Here is an 18,544-nt window from a genome sequence, read left to right on the forward strand (position 1 = left end):
GGGCTACAGTCCATGGGGTCAAAAAGAGTCGGACACGACTGAGCGACTTCACTTTCACTTTATTGGGACCCCTGCTGCAGCAGGAGGAAGCTGAGAGCAAACAACAGGCTCCCTTGCTTGCTTGCTCCCTGAGAGAGGGGAAGGGTAGGGGTGTGTCCACCGGTCAGGCCAGAGGGGTGGTGTTGTGTTCAGGGGCTTGTGCAATACCCTGTGTTTGCTCAGGGCTCTTCAGATGTGGCAGTTGGGTTTTTGGTCTCTTTGTATCTTTTGGGTCCAGAATTTATACCACCTACATATGCACACAGTTATTTTTAGTCCCATACAGTTTCTTTGCATTTTGTTGCTTGAAGAGAGGTGTGTCCAGGTCCAAGTACTGCAGGACTGTAGCAAAGAATCCCAGGTCCCAGCCTGTCTCAGTCTCAGATGGGAGAAAACACAGAAACCCGAGAAATAAAAGGGAATGTTAATGAAAGATGTCAGTGGAATCTCACTCACTGCCTGTAATGGGGTGTTGCATACACGTTTCTTCTAAACTATTTCAAAAGTTAGAATTTAAACTCATATGTTAATTTACAGAGGACTTTATGGCAAATTGGATTTTAAGCCTTCATTGCAAATTTAAGCACATTTGTTAAGAAAGCAAGTATATGTGTGTGAAGATAAAGAAGTAAAACATCTAAGTACCCAGCAAATATCAAAGATATATTGAATCCCCGTTATGTGCAAACAATTAGGTTTTTAAAAAGTGCAAATCAAACTTCCCAGCTAAGAATGTTCTCCGACTCTTTTTTCGGGGAGTAGACAAGATAAGTGGGTTGATGGGGAATCACTAGGTCTCTAAAGACCCTACTAATTGAGCTAAATGGGGTGAAGATGAAAGCTAGTTCCATATCCTTGAATTCTGAAAGTCCAGGCTGCTTAGTTCCTCTGAGATATAGATGAAAAGCAAGCATTTATTTTTTTGAAAGAGAAAATGGGATTTAAGATTTTTAAACAAGAAAATATTTAAATACGGAAAGATCTAGTATTCTCAGAAAGGAAAATTCCAAAAGAGAACTAGAGTTAACTGCTTTTAAAATAAATAGTAAATGCCATACTTCTTAAAAAGAAAAAAAAATATTAGAGCCCTTAATTGCCTTTCTTGTGCTTCACAAAGTTCCTATTAGATATAAAGGGAAATACGGCAATCTTGAGAGCATACACTCATTTGCAGTTCATGAGAACCAAAGACTTTATGGCAGGCAAATGGATCTGTCTAACGTTTTTCCCCCAATTCAAAAAAGCACATCTCAGAAATCTTACTTCTGTTTCAGTCAAGTAACAAGTGTTAGGTCTTCGTGTGTGTGTGTGTGTGAGTCTGTGTGTCTGTGTGTGTCTGTGTCCATGTAAAATGTTAGAGTACTTTCATTTTTCAACCTCTAATATCTCCTCCTCATAAGACCTCAGTAGGAAACAAAGACTGACTCATCTGCTTTGGTCTTATTCACATAGACAAGAAAATTCTATTATTCCTCATTCATTATCCTTTTTTACTTCTGCATAAATCATATCAAAGGTATTTAGTGATGGCTTATGATAGGCAAGCCACTGAAGTGTACATAAATTGGTATATGGGTGACAAAAATGGAGACGTTGTTTCCTAGAGTCTGAACAATATTATTTAGTGATAATGTATATATTTACCTAGACCTTTCACTGTAGAAACTAGAAATAGAATTACTAAGAGTAGAAATTAATTGAAGGTTACTTCAATTATGCTTTAAGATGAAATACAATGTTTAGAAATATCCTCAAATATAATATCATACTTGATTTTTTTGAACAATATATTCTTTTCAGGAACCACCATTTTAAACAGGATTTCTTTGGTTATTTATTTTTATTTGAATAAAGCAAAACTTGAGGTACATGGTTTGCCAGGTGACTACTCTTTGAATTCATGTCCCAATAGACCACATGTTGGGCATTGAGGGTCTTAGGGAGTACTATGAAAACTTGCATGGTTTGAATTGGTTTTCTGACCAGCATGAAGACTTCTGTTGCACTCCTATTAGTTATTGGGTTTCTTAAACACAGAAAACTTGGTTTCCATAGTTTTTATGGCTTTTTGGAGGACCTCTAAGATTGGTCCCATAGTTTTGACAATTTGTTCCATTTGATCTGCAGCTGATTTAATAGTATACTTAGCATTCTCAATGTTGAGTGCATCCTGCAACTTTTTCAAAGCATCTATTGTAGTGGCTTTGGATTGCCCTGGACTTTCCTCAGATGTGGTGGCATCTGATTGTTCTTTGGTGTAGAAGTCACTTAATTGGAGATTCATGATGGGATATTTCATCAAGAGTAAAAGAGAAGATTCCAAACTCTCAAGAATGTTACCACTATTCAGCAGAGAGGCAATGACAGGTGACTGGACATTTTTGAACATTTCTTTGGTTGACTGTTGCAACTCCCTTATATTGTTACTCTTCTCAACCACAGAGGACATAGCTGTTGCAATCTTGGAACTTAAAAGGTTCACTTTGCATTGGGTCCTGCTTGGCTACCACCACAGACTGCATCTCCTTAAAAACTTTAAGCATTTGTTCAAAGACAGCCTTCACATTACCATCCTCTTTCACAGTCATCAAGAGTATCTGAGTGCTCATACTGCTGTTGAACAATTTGGTGAGTGCATTTGTGAAGGAAGCAAGATCTTGCATGTGAAAGAAGAATGTTTTGGCAGCTTGAACGAGCCTCTCTTTATCCTTTTCTGACTCTGAAGACATTTCTCCAGCAGAAAGGTTTCAGCACTGTAAAGCAAGTAGGAATCCAAATGAAAACTAAATGCATATGTCAACCATAAAGAGACTGTAAGTATAATCTAAACATGAGGATAACTCCTGTCAAAGGTTGGAAGACTATACAAGCATAAATGATCTTGTGCTTTAATGAAAATAGTAACAAAAATAATTAAAGCAGAGTAGAATAGGGATTTTTGTAAACTTTAAATCACATATTAAATACTGCATGCTAGATCCTGTATTGGATATGCTGATCTATGGATACTCAGGCATTACCCCCAGTAACCATCCAGTCTAGTGGAAAAAATTGGATAAAGCATTAAAGGTTATGTAGAGGGACTCTGGTTCCAGTTAAAACAGAGCAAGTACTCTCCATCCACTGGAGAAGGGCATGGCAACCCACTCTAATATTCTTGCCTGGAGAATCCCATGGACAGAGGAGCCTGGTGGGCTATAGTCCATGGGGTTGCAAGGAGTCAGATATGACTGAATGATTAATACTCACTCACACTCCATCCAGTCTTTCCTACTAATTACAGCTAAAAATCCTGAACAGAATATCTCAAGTAACTATTAAACAACTCTGAAAGGTAGACAGCAGCAGACAGAGGAGGTAGAGATGGCAGTATTCCAAAGAAGATCAAGGCTATCTAATCCAAACTCCCAAAATGTCTATCTTGTCTAAAAATGTCCTTTCATCACAACCTGTCCTCTTCTGCAATAGAGAGGAATATTAATGTCTATAACCAATGTTCACAGTCCTCTTTTGATATTTTCTCTAGAATTACGCTCTATCAACCACCCCCTCTTCCTTTTGTGCTATGAACTGAACTGTGCTATGAATGCATCCTTCTGAAACCCAGTAGGTTGACACTCTAATTTCCAGTATGATTGTATTTGGAGACAGGGCCTATTAGGAGGTAATTAAGGTTAAATGAAGTCATAAGGCCCTGATATGACAGGATTAGTATCCTTGTAAGAGGAGACACCAGAGAGCACTCTCCCTCACTCTCTCCACCTTGTGAGACTGCAGCAAGAAGGTGACTTACTGCAAATCAGGAAGAGAGCCCTCATCAAAAACTGAATGGGCCCGTACTTTGATCTGAGATTTCTCAGCCTCCAGAGCTATGAGAAAATAATTCCTGTTGTTTAAGCTGCAAGGCTATGGTATTTTGTTATGGCAGCCCAAGTTGACTAATACATCTTGTATCCTCCATCTCTCCCTCTTCATTTATCCTTCTCCTTTGACTACATATATATTCATTTTCCTATTCAGTTGGTTAAAATTCTGGGCTTTCACCACCACTGTGACCTGGGTTCAATCCCTGGCCACAGAACTGAGATTCCACAAGCCACGCCGTGCAGCCAAAAACTGCCCTACTCATTTTAGATTTTATTTTCTATTTTGATCATGCTGCATGGCATGCAGGATCTTAGTTCCCAACCAGGGATCAAACCCATACCCTCTGCAGTGGAATCATGGAGACCTAATCACTGGACAACCAGAGAATTCCCCCCACTCAGTTTAAAAAAGAAAAATGCTTGACCCCAGTTTCCCTTTAAGTAATGATTCCATCTCACTCCTTCTTTTAATTCTCAAATTTCCCAAGAGAGAAATTCTTCACATTATTGTAATTTATTTCTAGCCTTCCCTGGAGGCTCAGTGGTTAAAAAAAATCTACCTGCCAATGCAGGAGATGTGGGTTCCATCCCTGGTCTAGGAAGATTCTCTGCTGGAGGAAATAGCAACCCACTCCAGCATTTCCCAGTACTCTTGCCTGGGAAATCCCATGGACAGAGTTACCTGGCAGGTTACACTCCCTGTGGTCACAAAGAGTAAGACATGACTTAGTGACTGAAAAACAACAATAATTTATTTCTATCCCTCATTATTTTCTTACAGGGCACCAATAACTTCTAATCATAAAATTTCTTGGCCTATTTATAGCTCAGATGGTAAAGAATCTGCCTGCAATGCAGGAGACCTGGGTTCAATCCCTGGGTCAGGAACATGCCCTGGAGAAGGAACTGGCAACCCACTCCAGTATTCTTGCCTGGAGAATTCCATGGCCAGAGGAGCCTGGCGGGCTATAGTCCATGGGGTCGCAAAGAGTTGACATGACTAAATGACTAACACACACAAACATCTTGAATTCTCTGCCTTATTTAAAATTGCTGAATACCTCTTTCTACTTCAAGTTTTTCTCCTCCAGAGGCCTCCACGATGCTGTACAAATCTGGTCCTTCTACATCCTCTCCAAGAATTTGCTCATTTTGTAGGCTTTTCTTCCTTATACCAGGAAGTTCTTTCCAGTCTCCTAAGCTCAGCAAGGCTGTGTCTTTGGCCCCTCTCATATTCTGTACTTTTTCCCTTCAAGACCTCACCTGGGGACTTCCCTCGTGGTCCAGTGGTAAAGAATATGCCTGCCAGTGTAGGGGATACAAGTTTGATCCCTGATCTGGGGATGCCGCGGAGCATGCCATGGAGCATGCTGCGGAGCAGCTAAGTCCCAAGTGCCAAAACTACTGAGCCTGTCCTGTCGAGCCCGGGAGCCACAATAAGAGAAGCCACTGCAATGAGAAGTCTGTGTACCGCAACTAGAGAGTAGCCCCTACTCGCTGCAACTAGAGAAAGCCGATGCACAGCAACAAAGACCCAGTGAAGCCTAAATATTACTAAATAAAGGTTAAATTATTTGTTTAAAAAAAAAGATCTCACCTGTCCCCATTAATTATAAATGTCATCTGTGTGCAGATGACCCCTAATCTCCCAGTGTAGCCTCAGAAATTCTCCTATCTCCAGATCTACATTTCCAACTATCTACTGGCCATCATATGGTAACTGTACCAGTATATGTCACACAATTATCCCAAACTGCACTCATCTCCTCCAAAAACATTCTCCTCTTATCCTTTCCTCATTGTTGAGGCTCAAAATCTATTTTCCTTTTCTCTTCACCATACTGAATCAGTCCCTAAAACTTGTTAACTCTCTTTGAACTTATTTCAATCCACCCCTTCCCTTCCACTCCCATAACTACTATTCCAGTGAACTCTCATCTAGACAGTTTTAATGGTCTCACATTTGATCTCAATATTTTTGTCAAAGGGTCACAAACTGACAATTCACAGGAAATATCTAACCAGATATGCTTTGTTTGACATACCACAATTCATTACCAGTTGCAAATTTTAAATTGAAACATAGAAATCTAGATTTCTATTGATTATTGAAAAAATGAAATGAACTGGTAATAGTAAGTCCTTTGTCTTGGTGGAGAAATTTCCTAGAACTGAGGTTGTTCCCTTCAGACTAGACATTTACCTCTACACCCTATTGTCTTAGTGATTTAGTCGCTAAGTCATGTCCGACTCTGGCAACCCATGGACTATAACCTGTCAGATTCCTCTGTCCATGGGATTCTCCACGAAAGAATAGTGAAGTGGGTTATCATTCCCTTCTCCAGGAGATCTTCCCAACCCAGGAACTGAGCCCAGGTCTCCCGCACTGCAGACAGATTCTTTACCATCTGAGCCACCAGGGAAGCCCCTATACACAAAACAGGGACTGTCCAACTCTAAAGCCCATGGTGTTTCCACTAAGTTATTGAGGTTGAGTGATTTTCCTGCTTTTCTGATCTATCTCTGCTGTAGAGGAATCAATAGAGATTAGGACAGAATCTAGAGAAAGAAGCGTGGGAGACTCTGATCTAAGCTTTAAGGGAAAGGAGTCAAGATGATTAACCAAGATAACACAGAAGACAGTAATAAAGAGAAGAACTTCCAGCCAGGAAAGAAGAGCGCACACACACACACATATAAAACACATTTGGCTGAAAATATCTCTTTCCATATGTCTTGAGAACTTACAGCAATCAGCAACAGGAGGTACAAAAGGCAACAGAAGCTGAAGTAAATTTAATATCTGGAATAGCTGACGTGATGGAACCTCAAAATTTTGAGAGTTTCAATCAGACATCTTCTCTACTGAATCAAATTAGCTCAGCTGGACAGAGCTTTTCAAATTAAAAGTCCATTAAAGAATAAAAAATTGAATGTTTTATCATTGTATTAGTCTTTCAAATTATATTCAGTTCAGTTCAGTTCAGTTCAATCATTCAGTCATGTCTGACTCTTTGCAACCCCATGGACTGCAGCACGCCAGGCCTCCCTGTCCATCACCAACTCTCGGAGTTTACTCAAACTCATGTCCATTGAGTCGGTGATGCCATCCAACTGCTCATCCTCTGTCATCCCCTTCTCCTCTTGCCTTCAATCTTTCCCAGCATCGGGGTCTTTCCCAATGAGTCAGTTCTTTGCATCAGGTGGCCAAAGCACTGGAGTTTCAGCTTCAGCATCAGTCCTTCCAGTGAATATTCAGGACTGATTTCCTTTAGGATGGACTGGTTGGATCTCCTTGCAGTCCAATTAATTACTTAATACATACCCATTTTATATTAATATGGAAGATAAAACAATTCTGAGAACTAAACCATGTAGAAACAGTCAATAAACCAGACAGGCAGAGGGACCCAGCAGAGACTAAAAAGCCTGTAAGTCATCACATTCCATTAGAAACATCCAGATGAAACCAGATGGAAAAGCACAGCAACTACTCCTAAACAACTGCTGGGACCACTGGACTCAGAAACACAGCAAGGTAAGCAATATGGGTATTTCTGTTAGTATTGATATAATACTCTGCTTCTCCATATTGAAAAGTATCTGCAGTAATATGCTAGACTTGAATCCTAGCTATAAATATAATAAAGCAACAAAACAACTTTAAGTGGATCCCATGACATGTTCCTGGTGATATTTATGTCTCTGAGGATACCAAGAAAGAAGATAATTAACAGCTTATATAATGAAGTCAGCAGGGAAGATAAAGTAGCAAAGACATCAATTTTAGAAAAGAATATGATGAAAGGACACCTGTGTGTGAAAGTGTGCTGTTTATATGGATTGTAACATCTTTTATGTCTTTAACATTCATTTATGATTCAGTACCGTTAGAAGAATGAATGTGTGATCTAATTCTAGTTAATGTCTAGTGCTTATGTTTCTTCATAAGTTCTATTACATTTAAATACCACTGGGCATTTGCTGTGTGTCTCCAAATAGACTGCTATCTTCTTGAGGGCAAGGAACTTTGTTTACTCAAGGCATATGGCAGAGGTTCCCAAGTGAACATCTGATAAATGCTGGTGAATGACCTCAATATTCTGCTTTCTGGCCAGAAATATTCTTTTAAACAATTTTTATATCAGAGTGTCATCACAGCATGATCAACTTTTTTTAAAATTAAAGGCCATGGTTTTGATTAAAAAGAGGCTCAGAACTAGTTAGTAGCTGTTATTTTCTCCTGAAAAGCTTCTGACTTTACCCATATCCTAAACCCACACCCCCAGATAAGTGAACCTTGCAGTACAGTTAGACCCAATATGGATAGTGAGGATAAGAGACAGCATGGAGAAAGGTAGAAACTTAGAGAGCACTAATGACCAGACATCAGAAGCTAAGACAAGGTCTTTTCTTTCTTTCTTTCTTTCTTCCTATTTTTAATTGTTATTATGGGAAAAGTCCAAACATACACAAAAGTGAAGACAATAATAAACTCCCCTATACCCGTAATCCAGCTTCAAAAATCATCAGTATAAGGTTGATCTTATTACTTCTATGAACCTACTACAATCTCCCTTCCAGATTATTTGGAAGCAAATTTCAGTGTCATTTCATCATTAACTTTTTCAGGATGCATTTCCACAAAAGCAAGAACTCTCTGAAATTTGACCTTATGCTTCTCAAACCAGTAATATTTAACTGAATTGTCTTTGACTTTGAAACACACCCAGTGTCCTGCTATAAAAATTAATTTTTGATGTAGGTGGAAAAGCTTTTGGAATGCATTTGCAGTACATATCAAAAGTAATATAAATTTTTATTTCTGTTGATTATATATATGTTTATATGATTTGAATTTCCTCTGGAAATTTACCCTGAGGAAATAATCCAAATAATTGAGAGAAGAAGGATCATGTGTATTAAAATACTTATATTAAGATAGTGAAACAATTAAGGATTTAGTAAATTATGGTAAATACATATGAAATATTTTATACAATATAAATATGTATATTTTATATAAACAATAAAATAATTATAAAACTAGAAATAAGGGGAAGTATTTAAATTAATATAAGATGAAATTTTATTTATACTATTATCACAACTTTGTAATTTGGAAAGGAATAATTCATAAAAAACAAGATGGTAGGTTTATGGATATTTTTCCTTGTGGATATTAAAGTGTTTATATATTATTGCTGTAAACTTTTTAAAATACTTTGTTTTACCAAATCTTTTAATTTCTTCGTGTTATAATTTTACCACCTATCAAAGCACAATCACCTGTCACTTTCTCCATGAATCTTACTCTCATAATCTCGGTCCTAAAATTTCTCTTTAAATTTCTATAGCACTGGACAGTCAATGCACTACGTAATTCACAAAAGTATCCTGAGAAATATTTATTTACGTATGTGATAATCAATACATTTTTATTTTTAAGGTGGTTCCTTTCCTGAAAAACTAAAACTGTCACATCACTAAATTAACTTTCAGATACAATCATCAGCAGCCATTCCCTTCTCCACGGGATATTCCTGATCCAGGGATCGAACCCGGGTCTCCTGCATGGCAGATTCTTTACCATTTGAGCCACCAGGGAAGCCCAGTATCACAAAATTAACTTTTAGATACAATCATCAGTATATTTCTACCATTTCTTACATGTTCTTTAATTATGAATGTTTACTTGTCATTTCAACAAAATTGATGAGTTAGGTCCAATAAGAATCCATCTGAAGCTAGTCTTTGTTTTCATTCCAAGTCCCTAATACGAGCTGTTGCTTCAAGATTCATCTACTTCTTTTAAATAAAATAAGCCAAAACACGTGTGATTTCCAAACTGTTTTAGCAACAGAACTCTCTTATTATACAAAATTTTACGCACCCACAGCCCAAATGCAGCAGCAGAAAAAGCACAGCTGCTTTAGTAAAGGCTGGGGTGAAATTAATGTGCCAGAGGCCCGGCGCTCCCCCTGCTGGTTAGCAATACCCCATCAAGCTGCGCAGGGCTCTTTTTCTGTTTCATGAACCACTACAATAAAATGCTCAAGTAGCAGCTCAAAGTCGGCTGTAGAGAAGTGAATGGTAACGGCCCATTACTAATAAGGAGCACTATCATGTGATAAAAAATAGTGTAAAGCTGACATCTGCCATACAAAAGATGCTGCTGATCAGAGCTGAATTAAATACACCACTTTTGTCTGCTGATGCCGAACTTTAAAAGTCATTTTTTAAATGACTTTAAAATTATTTTAAAAGATTGAATTTTAAAGTCAGCATTTAAAAGGTCAAACCTGAAATGCAATAAGATAGAGGAAAGTATACGGCCCAGAATTCCTCTTAGGTACAGTACTACATACTGTTGGTAAAGTATCACTTGAGGCATGCCTAAGTAACAACTGTGATCTTTAAGAAGGGTGACTCCAACTGATGGCAGATCTTTTTTGTTTTGCTGAGGGAAGGGAGCAATTCAAGTGTCAGAGCTAAATTGTCATGGGCAATAGTGCAAATGCTGCCCATTGCCAACTAAGATTTTTCAAATGGTGTATAACCTGTCCTTTAAATATCAAGCACGTATCTAAGAGCATCAGTTTGAAAGGGTACAAATCATTTCCCTAGATAACTGGATGTCTCCACATGGCCCCAGAGTCAATATTATTAAAGCATGAGTTCTTTTTTTTGTTTTTTCAATTTTTATTGGAATAAAGCGGATCTACAATGTTGGAGAAGGAAACGGCAACCCACTCCAGTACTCTTGCCTGGAAAATTCCATGGACTGAGGAGCCTGGTAGGCTACAGTCCATGGGGTCGCAGAGTCAGACACAACTGAGTGACTTCACTTTCTTCTTTTCTTTCTTTACAATGTTGTGTTAGTTTCTGCTGTACAGAAAAGTGAATCAGTTTTAAGTATCTCCACTCTTTTTTAGATCCTTTTCCCACATAGGTCATTACATAATATGCGGTACAGTTCCCTGTGCGACATAGCATATGCTTATTACTTATCTATTTTATACATAGTAGTGTGTATATGTCAATCCCAATCTCCCAGTTCATCCCTCCCCTCCCTTTACCCCAGGTAACTATAAGATTATCTTCTGCATCTGTGACTCTGTTTCTGTTTTGTAAATAAGTTCACATACACCATTTTTTTAGATTCCACTTATAAGTGACACCATATGATGTATCTTACTTCAAAGTGTGAGTTCTTTTAAATGAGTTTGCAGAAGGCACGTACCACCTCTATCTATAATTCGGTACTACATACTGCCTTCAACTTGACACTGCAGTCTTAAATGTCTTAACTTCCTACCTACATTAGGAATTCTATAAAAGCAAGGACCATATCTACTTCATTTCTGTAGGCTCTACAGAGCCTGGCATACTACCTTATAATAGTAAAGTACTACTATCCATTAGATAAATTGCTACTGCATTATTAAATTACTTCCTTCATTGGGCTCTTCAAGTTTCACCTGTCCAAAACATAAGTCTTGGTTTCACCTTCAAACGCCACCTCTCCTCCACCTAGTTCTCTAGTGTTTATCTCACTTTTGGGATAGAAATAATTTTAAACTGTATTCAGTACTGGGGCAAGTATAGTGGCAGGCCTGCTGAAGATCCCTCTGCAGAAAGAAACTGTCAAGCCCCCTTACTCAAGCGAAAAAAAGGAAGGTAAGCCTGACTCAAGACAATAAGTCTTTCCTCATTAGATGTAAAAAATAATTCTCAGCACATCATGATGTTTCTTACTCAGACTTGTTATTGGCACAAAATTATGGATATCTGGAACCTAGGAAAAAGAGTATAAAAGTGAATGCCCAAGGATTTTTAGTATGTAAAGGAAAGAAAATATTACTTTTGTAAATGAAAAAACACTGTGTCTGATTTATGGTAAGACTGAACCTTTCATCAATTAGTTATTACTATTTCTTCTTTTACTGTCTGTTAAAAGTGTGTTTAGCTATGAGATTATTACTGCTCCCCTTATTAACAGCTTAACTTTAGAAATCAATATTTTTTCATTTTTCCTCCATTTTAACCAGTTTGTTTTTAGTTCTTTTTACATGGTCATCATTGTTAAAGTTTGTGTGACTTTTTCCCAGTGGTTTTAAGCCTATGAAGCCCTCCATACAGACATTTAAAAATTATCTATTTTCTTCTAGCTATTGTATCACTTGTTCTTTTTTTTACATGTACTATACTGATAACATTTAAAATTTTACACTGGTAACATTAAAAAATTTTAATACTCCAGAATCACTTATGGAATACTAATTTCAATTATTACTGATTTGAGGGTCTACATATATTATATACTAAATCAAACATATATCAGGGTCTCCTTTGGGGACTATTTTGCTCCATAATTCCATCTACTCTTGCACCTGGTACAACACTGGTTCATACTGTGTTTTTAAGGTGCTTCAATGTTTAGCAAACGAAAAGTCTAGTCTTTCAAATGTACTTTATGATTAATTTGTCAAGCTGTGTTAAAACAATGAATTAATTGTAAAGCAACTGACCACTTGGAAGCATATAACCTCTTATCAAGGAGGAAGGTTATCTCTCCAAGTATTTATCTTGAGGTAAATAGAACCACACACCTTTTCTAAAAGTTATGCCTTCAAATAATGGCATATGATAGTTTTTAGAGAAATTTTTCACTTATTCCGAGTATGAAAGACTCTTCTCACCTAAATTTCTGAGTGGGGATGTCGTCTGTGATCTTCAGAACTCAAAGTCAGAAACTGGAGTTTTCACTTCATGATAAGATCTGAATACTAGGGAACAACAACAAAAAGGTTTAATGTAAATTTTCTAGGAGAAAAAAAGCAAAATCAAAGTAATAGTTTGTGGTTAGCAAACTGCAGTTTGCAACCCAATAGTGAATTTGGGCAATATTTAATAGTCCCTTGTGGCTCAGCTGGTAAAGAATCCGCCTGCAAGGTGGGAGACCTGGGTTCGATCCCTGGGTTGGGACGATCCCCTGGAGAAGGAATGGCTACCCACTCCAGTATTCTGGCCTGGAGAACTTCACGGACTGTATAGTCCATGGAGTCGCAAAGAGTCGGACACAACTGAGTGACTTTCACTCACTTCACTCACTCAACAATTTCTTTAAATGGAATTGAGACATTTTCTATTTACTGATTTGTGGACAATTGTGTCTAGTGTGTGTGTGTGTACTATATCTAAATCAGAGATAAAAATGAATTTCTGACCATGATACAATTTACTCTGGTGTGTGTGTGTGTGTGTACTATATCTAAATAAAAGATAAAAATGAATATTTGATCATGATACAATTTACTCCATCAGGAGTACTAGTGCATTTTTCTAAAACTAAGAGCAAAAATAATGATGTTCCTAATCTGTTTTTCAAAAATTTCCCATTTCCATTTTTACATTGTATCTTTCTAACATGGAGGATAGGTTATATTCATGTTTACTTTCCTGAGAAAATATCTTCATTCCTTCATCCCTTGCTTCCAAGGTTCCCAATATCCAGGCCTAGAAAAGCCATAAATATACTATAAATACACTATAAATATCCAAAACCATGGTCGTAGAAAGATAGGGCCCCAATTAATCAGGATGTTGTTTTCTCAATGAGAATATGCCAGATCCCACACAGGTAAAAAGGACTCCATTTTCTTATTCTTCTCTCCCCAGAGTTCAAACAAAAAAATCAGTGTTAGGCACATAGGAAGACTACTCTAAGTGTGCATACCGAGGAACACTGTTCTCACTGGGTCCAAACTTTCACCCACGTTCACTTAGAAGAGTGTTGCTTGTTCCTCCTTTCTCTGAGCCAAAAGTACAAACACAAGCAGGATATAAACATCAGGTTTATTCATTCTATGGTGTACTCTTTTTTTTTCCCCTATGGTGGATTCTTGCTACTTATTCCTTAATACCTTCCTGGAATGGCATTATCTTCTTTCTGAGGCCAACTCTAGCTTATCTGAATAATGGCCAAGTGCAGTAAGACAATTCTAAAGAATTTAACTTACAAGCTTTGCAAATAGAGAACCAGAGAGATATTCGTAACTGCCCTGTCCCTTCTACCAGCATGACTGCCTCTGCAAGTTAGACTTTAATCTAAGTAATCTTGCAAATATACTTTTATCATGAGGATTTTTTTGTAAATATTCTATTCTACGTGTTGCCTCTGGATGCTTCTTAGGTTCTGGAGTGCAAATAGTTTGCCTGTAAAGATATAAAGTGCTTTGATTTCTTTTTTAATATTTTAAAATAACAGAGCATATGTTATACTTTAAACTACATATACTATATACACTATATACTTTTTAAACAATGCGAATAGAATAACCATTCAAATAAAAGATGAGTGATTAAATAAAATTAACTATTGCCCTGTAAACTCAGAGATCTTAATATTCTTCTAACCCTAATTTCAAATATCAGAAAAATCAATTTGGTAGGTCTATTCAAAGTGGTGACTATAGATTGAGGAAATTAAGGAGTACTGGTAATCAAGAGCTAACCATTTCAAATACATTATTAAATATTACTTGGAAATAATCACATCTATTAATAATCAGATGTTAGACAAACATAAATCTGTACTATCTAGGATTCTCCCCATCACAAGATCTAATGCCATAATTAATGCATCCGTGGATTGTACTATATTACCCGTATTTTCATACAGTGACTTCACATTTCAAAAAATGATTTTGAAGAACATGTTGAGTTTTCTGAGAAATTCCTTAGGTAGCATACTACTTTTTTTATACACATAGTAAAAGAGTTCCTGGTGAAATCTATGCAACCAGCAGGTATTTTTCAAGATTTTTAGTAAAGATTTCCTATTGTATTTTTCAGAGACCATATTTGAAATATGGCTGAAAGTGACTTCCTCTATCCAGAGAACCCAAAAAGGCGACAAGAAGTAAACCGTCTTCACCAGGAGCTCCTTGACTGCTTATCTGACAGCTTCCATGCCACCAATAAGCTGATTGGGGTTTTAAACACGCACTTAGGGTGTATGTTACCTTCCATTGAAATGAAAAGAGATGGGACCATCAAAGAAAACTGTGATATCATCATCCAAGCCATGATGAACATCCAAAAAGAATTGCAAAATGTGGATGAAGCACTAAAAGATAAACTAGAGCCAACTCTTTACAGAAAACTTCAGGATATTAAGGAAAGAGAAACCGAGAAAATTGCGATAGTACAGAAGGTTATTTCAGTCATCCTGGGAGAAGCTACTTCTGCTGCCAGTGCAGTGGCTGTTAAACTTGTGGGCTCAAATGTCACAACTGGCATAATTAACAAGTTGGTCACTGTGCTAGCTCAGATTGGTGCGTCTCTCCTCGGTAGCATAGGAGTCGCTGTTCTTGGCCTTGGGATAGATATGATCTTCCGTGCCATCCTGGGAGCAGTGGAGAAAACACAGCTTCAAGCAGCCATCAAAAGTTACGAGAAGCATCTGGTGGAATTCAAGTCAGCTTCAGAAAAATATCATCATGCCATTACTGAGGTCATCAACACAGTGAAACATCAAATGAAATAAAGTTGCTTTATTTGCCACTGGAATATTTCTCTGCTTCGCTCTCCATAATGGTGTTTTGCTCCTCTGATTAGGTTCATTTTCCATAAGCTTCCAACAAGATATAAATACAGTAAACAACTCTGAAGATTCAGAAATGCTACAACTAGATGACTCTCGAGTTTTCTATCAACAATGAATGTCTGGATCAGTTGGTGCTAAACCTGTGAGTGAAAGACTGCATCCTGGGATGTCCTCTCACTGTGCTCTACAGATCAACATTAGGGTGAATGCGATTGCAGCGCAGCGTGTAGGGGTGACCTTTTCCTTTTCTAATTCCCAGTCAAAACCTTCAAAATGTGCATTGAATGAAGAGACTATCACTAGCTTCAGACATCATTTAGTTCTAAGGGACACAGTAACTTCTGCCCGCACATGAAAGCTGAGCCTTCGAATGGAACAGAAAGACTATGGTAATTGTGACCATCGGTTTAAATGTAATTTGCCCTAAACTCGAAGAGACTGAAATCTGGTTTGTAACAATTTACTTCAAAGGAGGCGATTGTTCTGGAAACTTCTACTAACTACTACTCTGTAATTCAGATTGATTGTTAAGAGATAAAAGTTAAAATATAAAAAATAAAAATTGTTACTGTAATTGCAATCAATCCTGACCAACTGTGGTATGATAATTAAATTTTCCTCAAGTGAATGTCTAAACACTTTGGAATATTTTTAAAACAAGCAAATCTCACATATACATATATATATATATATATATATAATGCATTTAAATGTAGGAGAGGCACTTGCTACTATTTTAAGAATTTGTTGTTTAAAGCAAGGTTGTAATTTATTACTTTATGAGTTTTAAGAAAAACTAAATTTCATTTTCAATACTAGCAAAAAGGAGGAAGCTTTCCCTGCTATATAAAAACCTCAGGTGATCCCTTACATTAATTATCTAATTTCAGAAAAATCCCAAGGCTATAGAGGCCTAGCAGTTCAGCTGAATTTCTGAAGAAGCAAGTGTTTATTTTCTAAATCCTTCAATGACCAGTAACTCCCCATTGAGACTTGTGGGTTCTACTTACAAAATTATTTTAAAAGTTATTCCTGCAAGAATGTTCGTTACAGTTGATTCTTGCATCCAGTTAAAAGAAACGTCTTGAAATTTTAAAAGCACAACGTATCTCAAAAATTTACATGAAACACTATAGCTTTTCAAAATTAGTCTTCATTTTCTTTCCCTTCTGACACTGCTTCTATAAATTAGTTGCAAAACATCACAATTTAGTTCACCTTCAAAGTTTTTATTTTGCATTTATCTGATTCCGAAACTTAAAAACGTATTGCTCTTGTGAGACTCAGAATTCAGCCAAAAACCAAATTGATAATCTTGTAAAACAAAGCTTTAGGTAAGGGACCAATCTTACAGGTTAAACGCACATTTAAATATTCTCTAAAAAATTAGTATGTATCTCCGTCAAGATCTTGGAATATTTATAACTAATAGTAAGAACTGACTTATATCTAACATCACGTCATGGGAAATAGATGGGGAAACAGTGCAAACAGTGTCAGACTTTATTTTTGGGGGCTCCAAAATCACTGCATATGGTGATTGCAGCCATGAAATTAGAAGACGCTTACTCCTTGGAAGGAAGGTTATGGCCAACCTAGATAACATATTTAAAAGCAGAGACATTACTTTGTCAACAAAGGTCCATCTAGTCAAGGCTATGGTTTTTCCAGTAGTCATATATGGATGAGAGCTGGACTATGAAGAAAGCTGAGCGCTCAAGAATTGATGCTTTTGAACTGCGGTGTTGGAGAAGACTCTTGAGAGTCCCTTGGACTGAAAGGAGATCCAACCAGTCCATCCTAAAGGAGATCAGTCCTGGGTGTTCATTGGAAGGACTGATGTTGAAGCTGAAACTTCAATACTTTGGCCACCTGATGCGAAGAACTGACTCATTGGAAAAGACCCTAATGCTGGGAAGGATTGGGGGCAGGAGAAGGGGACGACACAGGATGAGATGGTTAGATGGCATCACCGACTCGATAGACATGGGTTTGGGTAGACTCTGGGAGTTGGTGATGGACAGGGAGGCCTGGCATGCTGCGATTCATGGGGTCGCAAAGAGTCAGACACGACTGAGCGACTGAACTGAACTGATAACATCTCTCTCTCTCTCTTTGGCTGCTAAGTCGTGTCCGACTCTTGCGACTCCATGGACTGTAGCCTGCCAGGCTCCTCTGTCCATGGGATTCTCCAGGCAAGAATACTGGAGTGGGTTGCATTTCCTTCTCCAGAGGATCTTCCCCACCCAGGAATCCAACCGGGTCTCCTGCATTGCAGGCAGATTCTTTACCAACGGAGCTATGAGGGAAGCCCATATCTAACATACTTTCCTGTAAGAGATACTATTTTTGAATGTTTAAACTCACCTTTAAGGGGAAAAGATATGGGAGGAGTCTTAGATAAAGAGCAGACAAAGAGAAGGAAAGGACGAAGATTAGACCTAAGGGAACAAATCCCTTTGTACGGTGACGTCATAAAGGATCTTTTGTGAGTGAAAAGACCGGTAGGTGAAAGACACAATATAAACCAACCTCACCTCTCGTAAACTTAAAATTTGACTATACGTGTGTCCTCACATTTCCTCTTCAAAAAACGAATCCTGTAGATTAGCAATCTGGGACTCTTAACATTTACACTGATTTCCTCAGGTCTACAAATGTTCTGTGGAAAAATATCAACTTCCGGGAGCAAACCAAGCTAGCGAAACGCATGAAGCACGGCAGCAAGCGTTATTCCGGGATTCCTTTTCAAACAGAAACTCCCTAAAGATCTCATGCGCTTACGTCATAAACGAAAAAAAACCTACAGAAACACAATTCCAGGTGACACAAGTAGCGCTAAACAGTTCCCTATCTGGAATCGGCCTGTAATAAAAGTCACTCTCGGATATTAGGTCAGAAAGCCTGCGGCCCGAGAGGTAGAACCGAAGGCTCCTCAGCCAAACATATATCCCACCGGCTTCATTTTCACACTCTTATTGGGCTAGACAAGTGTCAATCAACATGAAACCGTTGTACTGAGTGGTGG

General features: G+C 37.8%; 2 protein-coding genes across 2 annotated transcripts; one reads left to right on the top strand and one right to left on the bottom strand.

Moving 5' to 3' along the window:
• Positions 1-1,860: 1,860 nt before the first annotated feature.
• C4H12orf60 (chromosome 4 C12orf60 homolog) lies at positions 1,861-18,290 on the bottom strand. The gene is given in 4 exon segments (XM_081589194.1): positions 1,861-2,512; positions 2,514-2,792; positions 12,608-12,694; positions 18,054-18,290. Coding segments are annotated over 2 exon segments (717 nt in total). The 5' UTR covers positions 2,769-2,792; positions 12,608-12,694; positions 18,054-18,290; the 3' UTR covers positions 1,861-2,050.
• Positions 14,779-15,489, top strand: SMCO3 (single-pass membrane protein with coiled-coil domains 3). The gene has a single exon (XM_081589195.1). The coding sequence runs from the start codon at positions 14,779-14,781 to the stop codon at positions 15,454-15,456; it is 678 nt and encodes a 225-aa protein (XP_081445321.1). The 3' UTR covers positions 15,457-15,489.
• Positions 18,291-18,544: the final 254 nt, after the last annotated feature.

The sequence above is a fragment of the Giraffa tippelskirchi genome, chromosome 4 (assembly GCF_054371585.1).
Source record: "Giraffa tippelskirchi isolate mGirTip1 chromosome 4, T2T-mGirTip1v1.2.pri, whole genome shotgun sequence".
Lineage (NCBI taxonomy): Eukaryota > Metazoa > Chordata > Mammalia > Artiodactyla > Giraffidae > Giraffa > Giraffa tippelskirchi.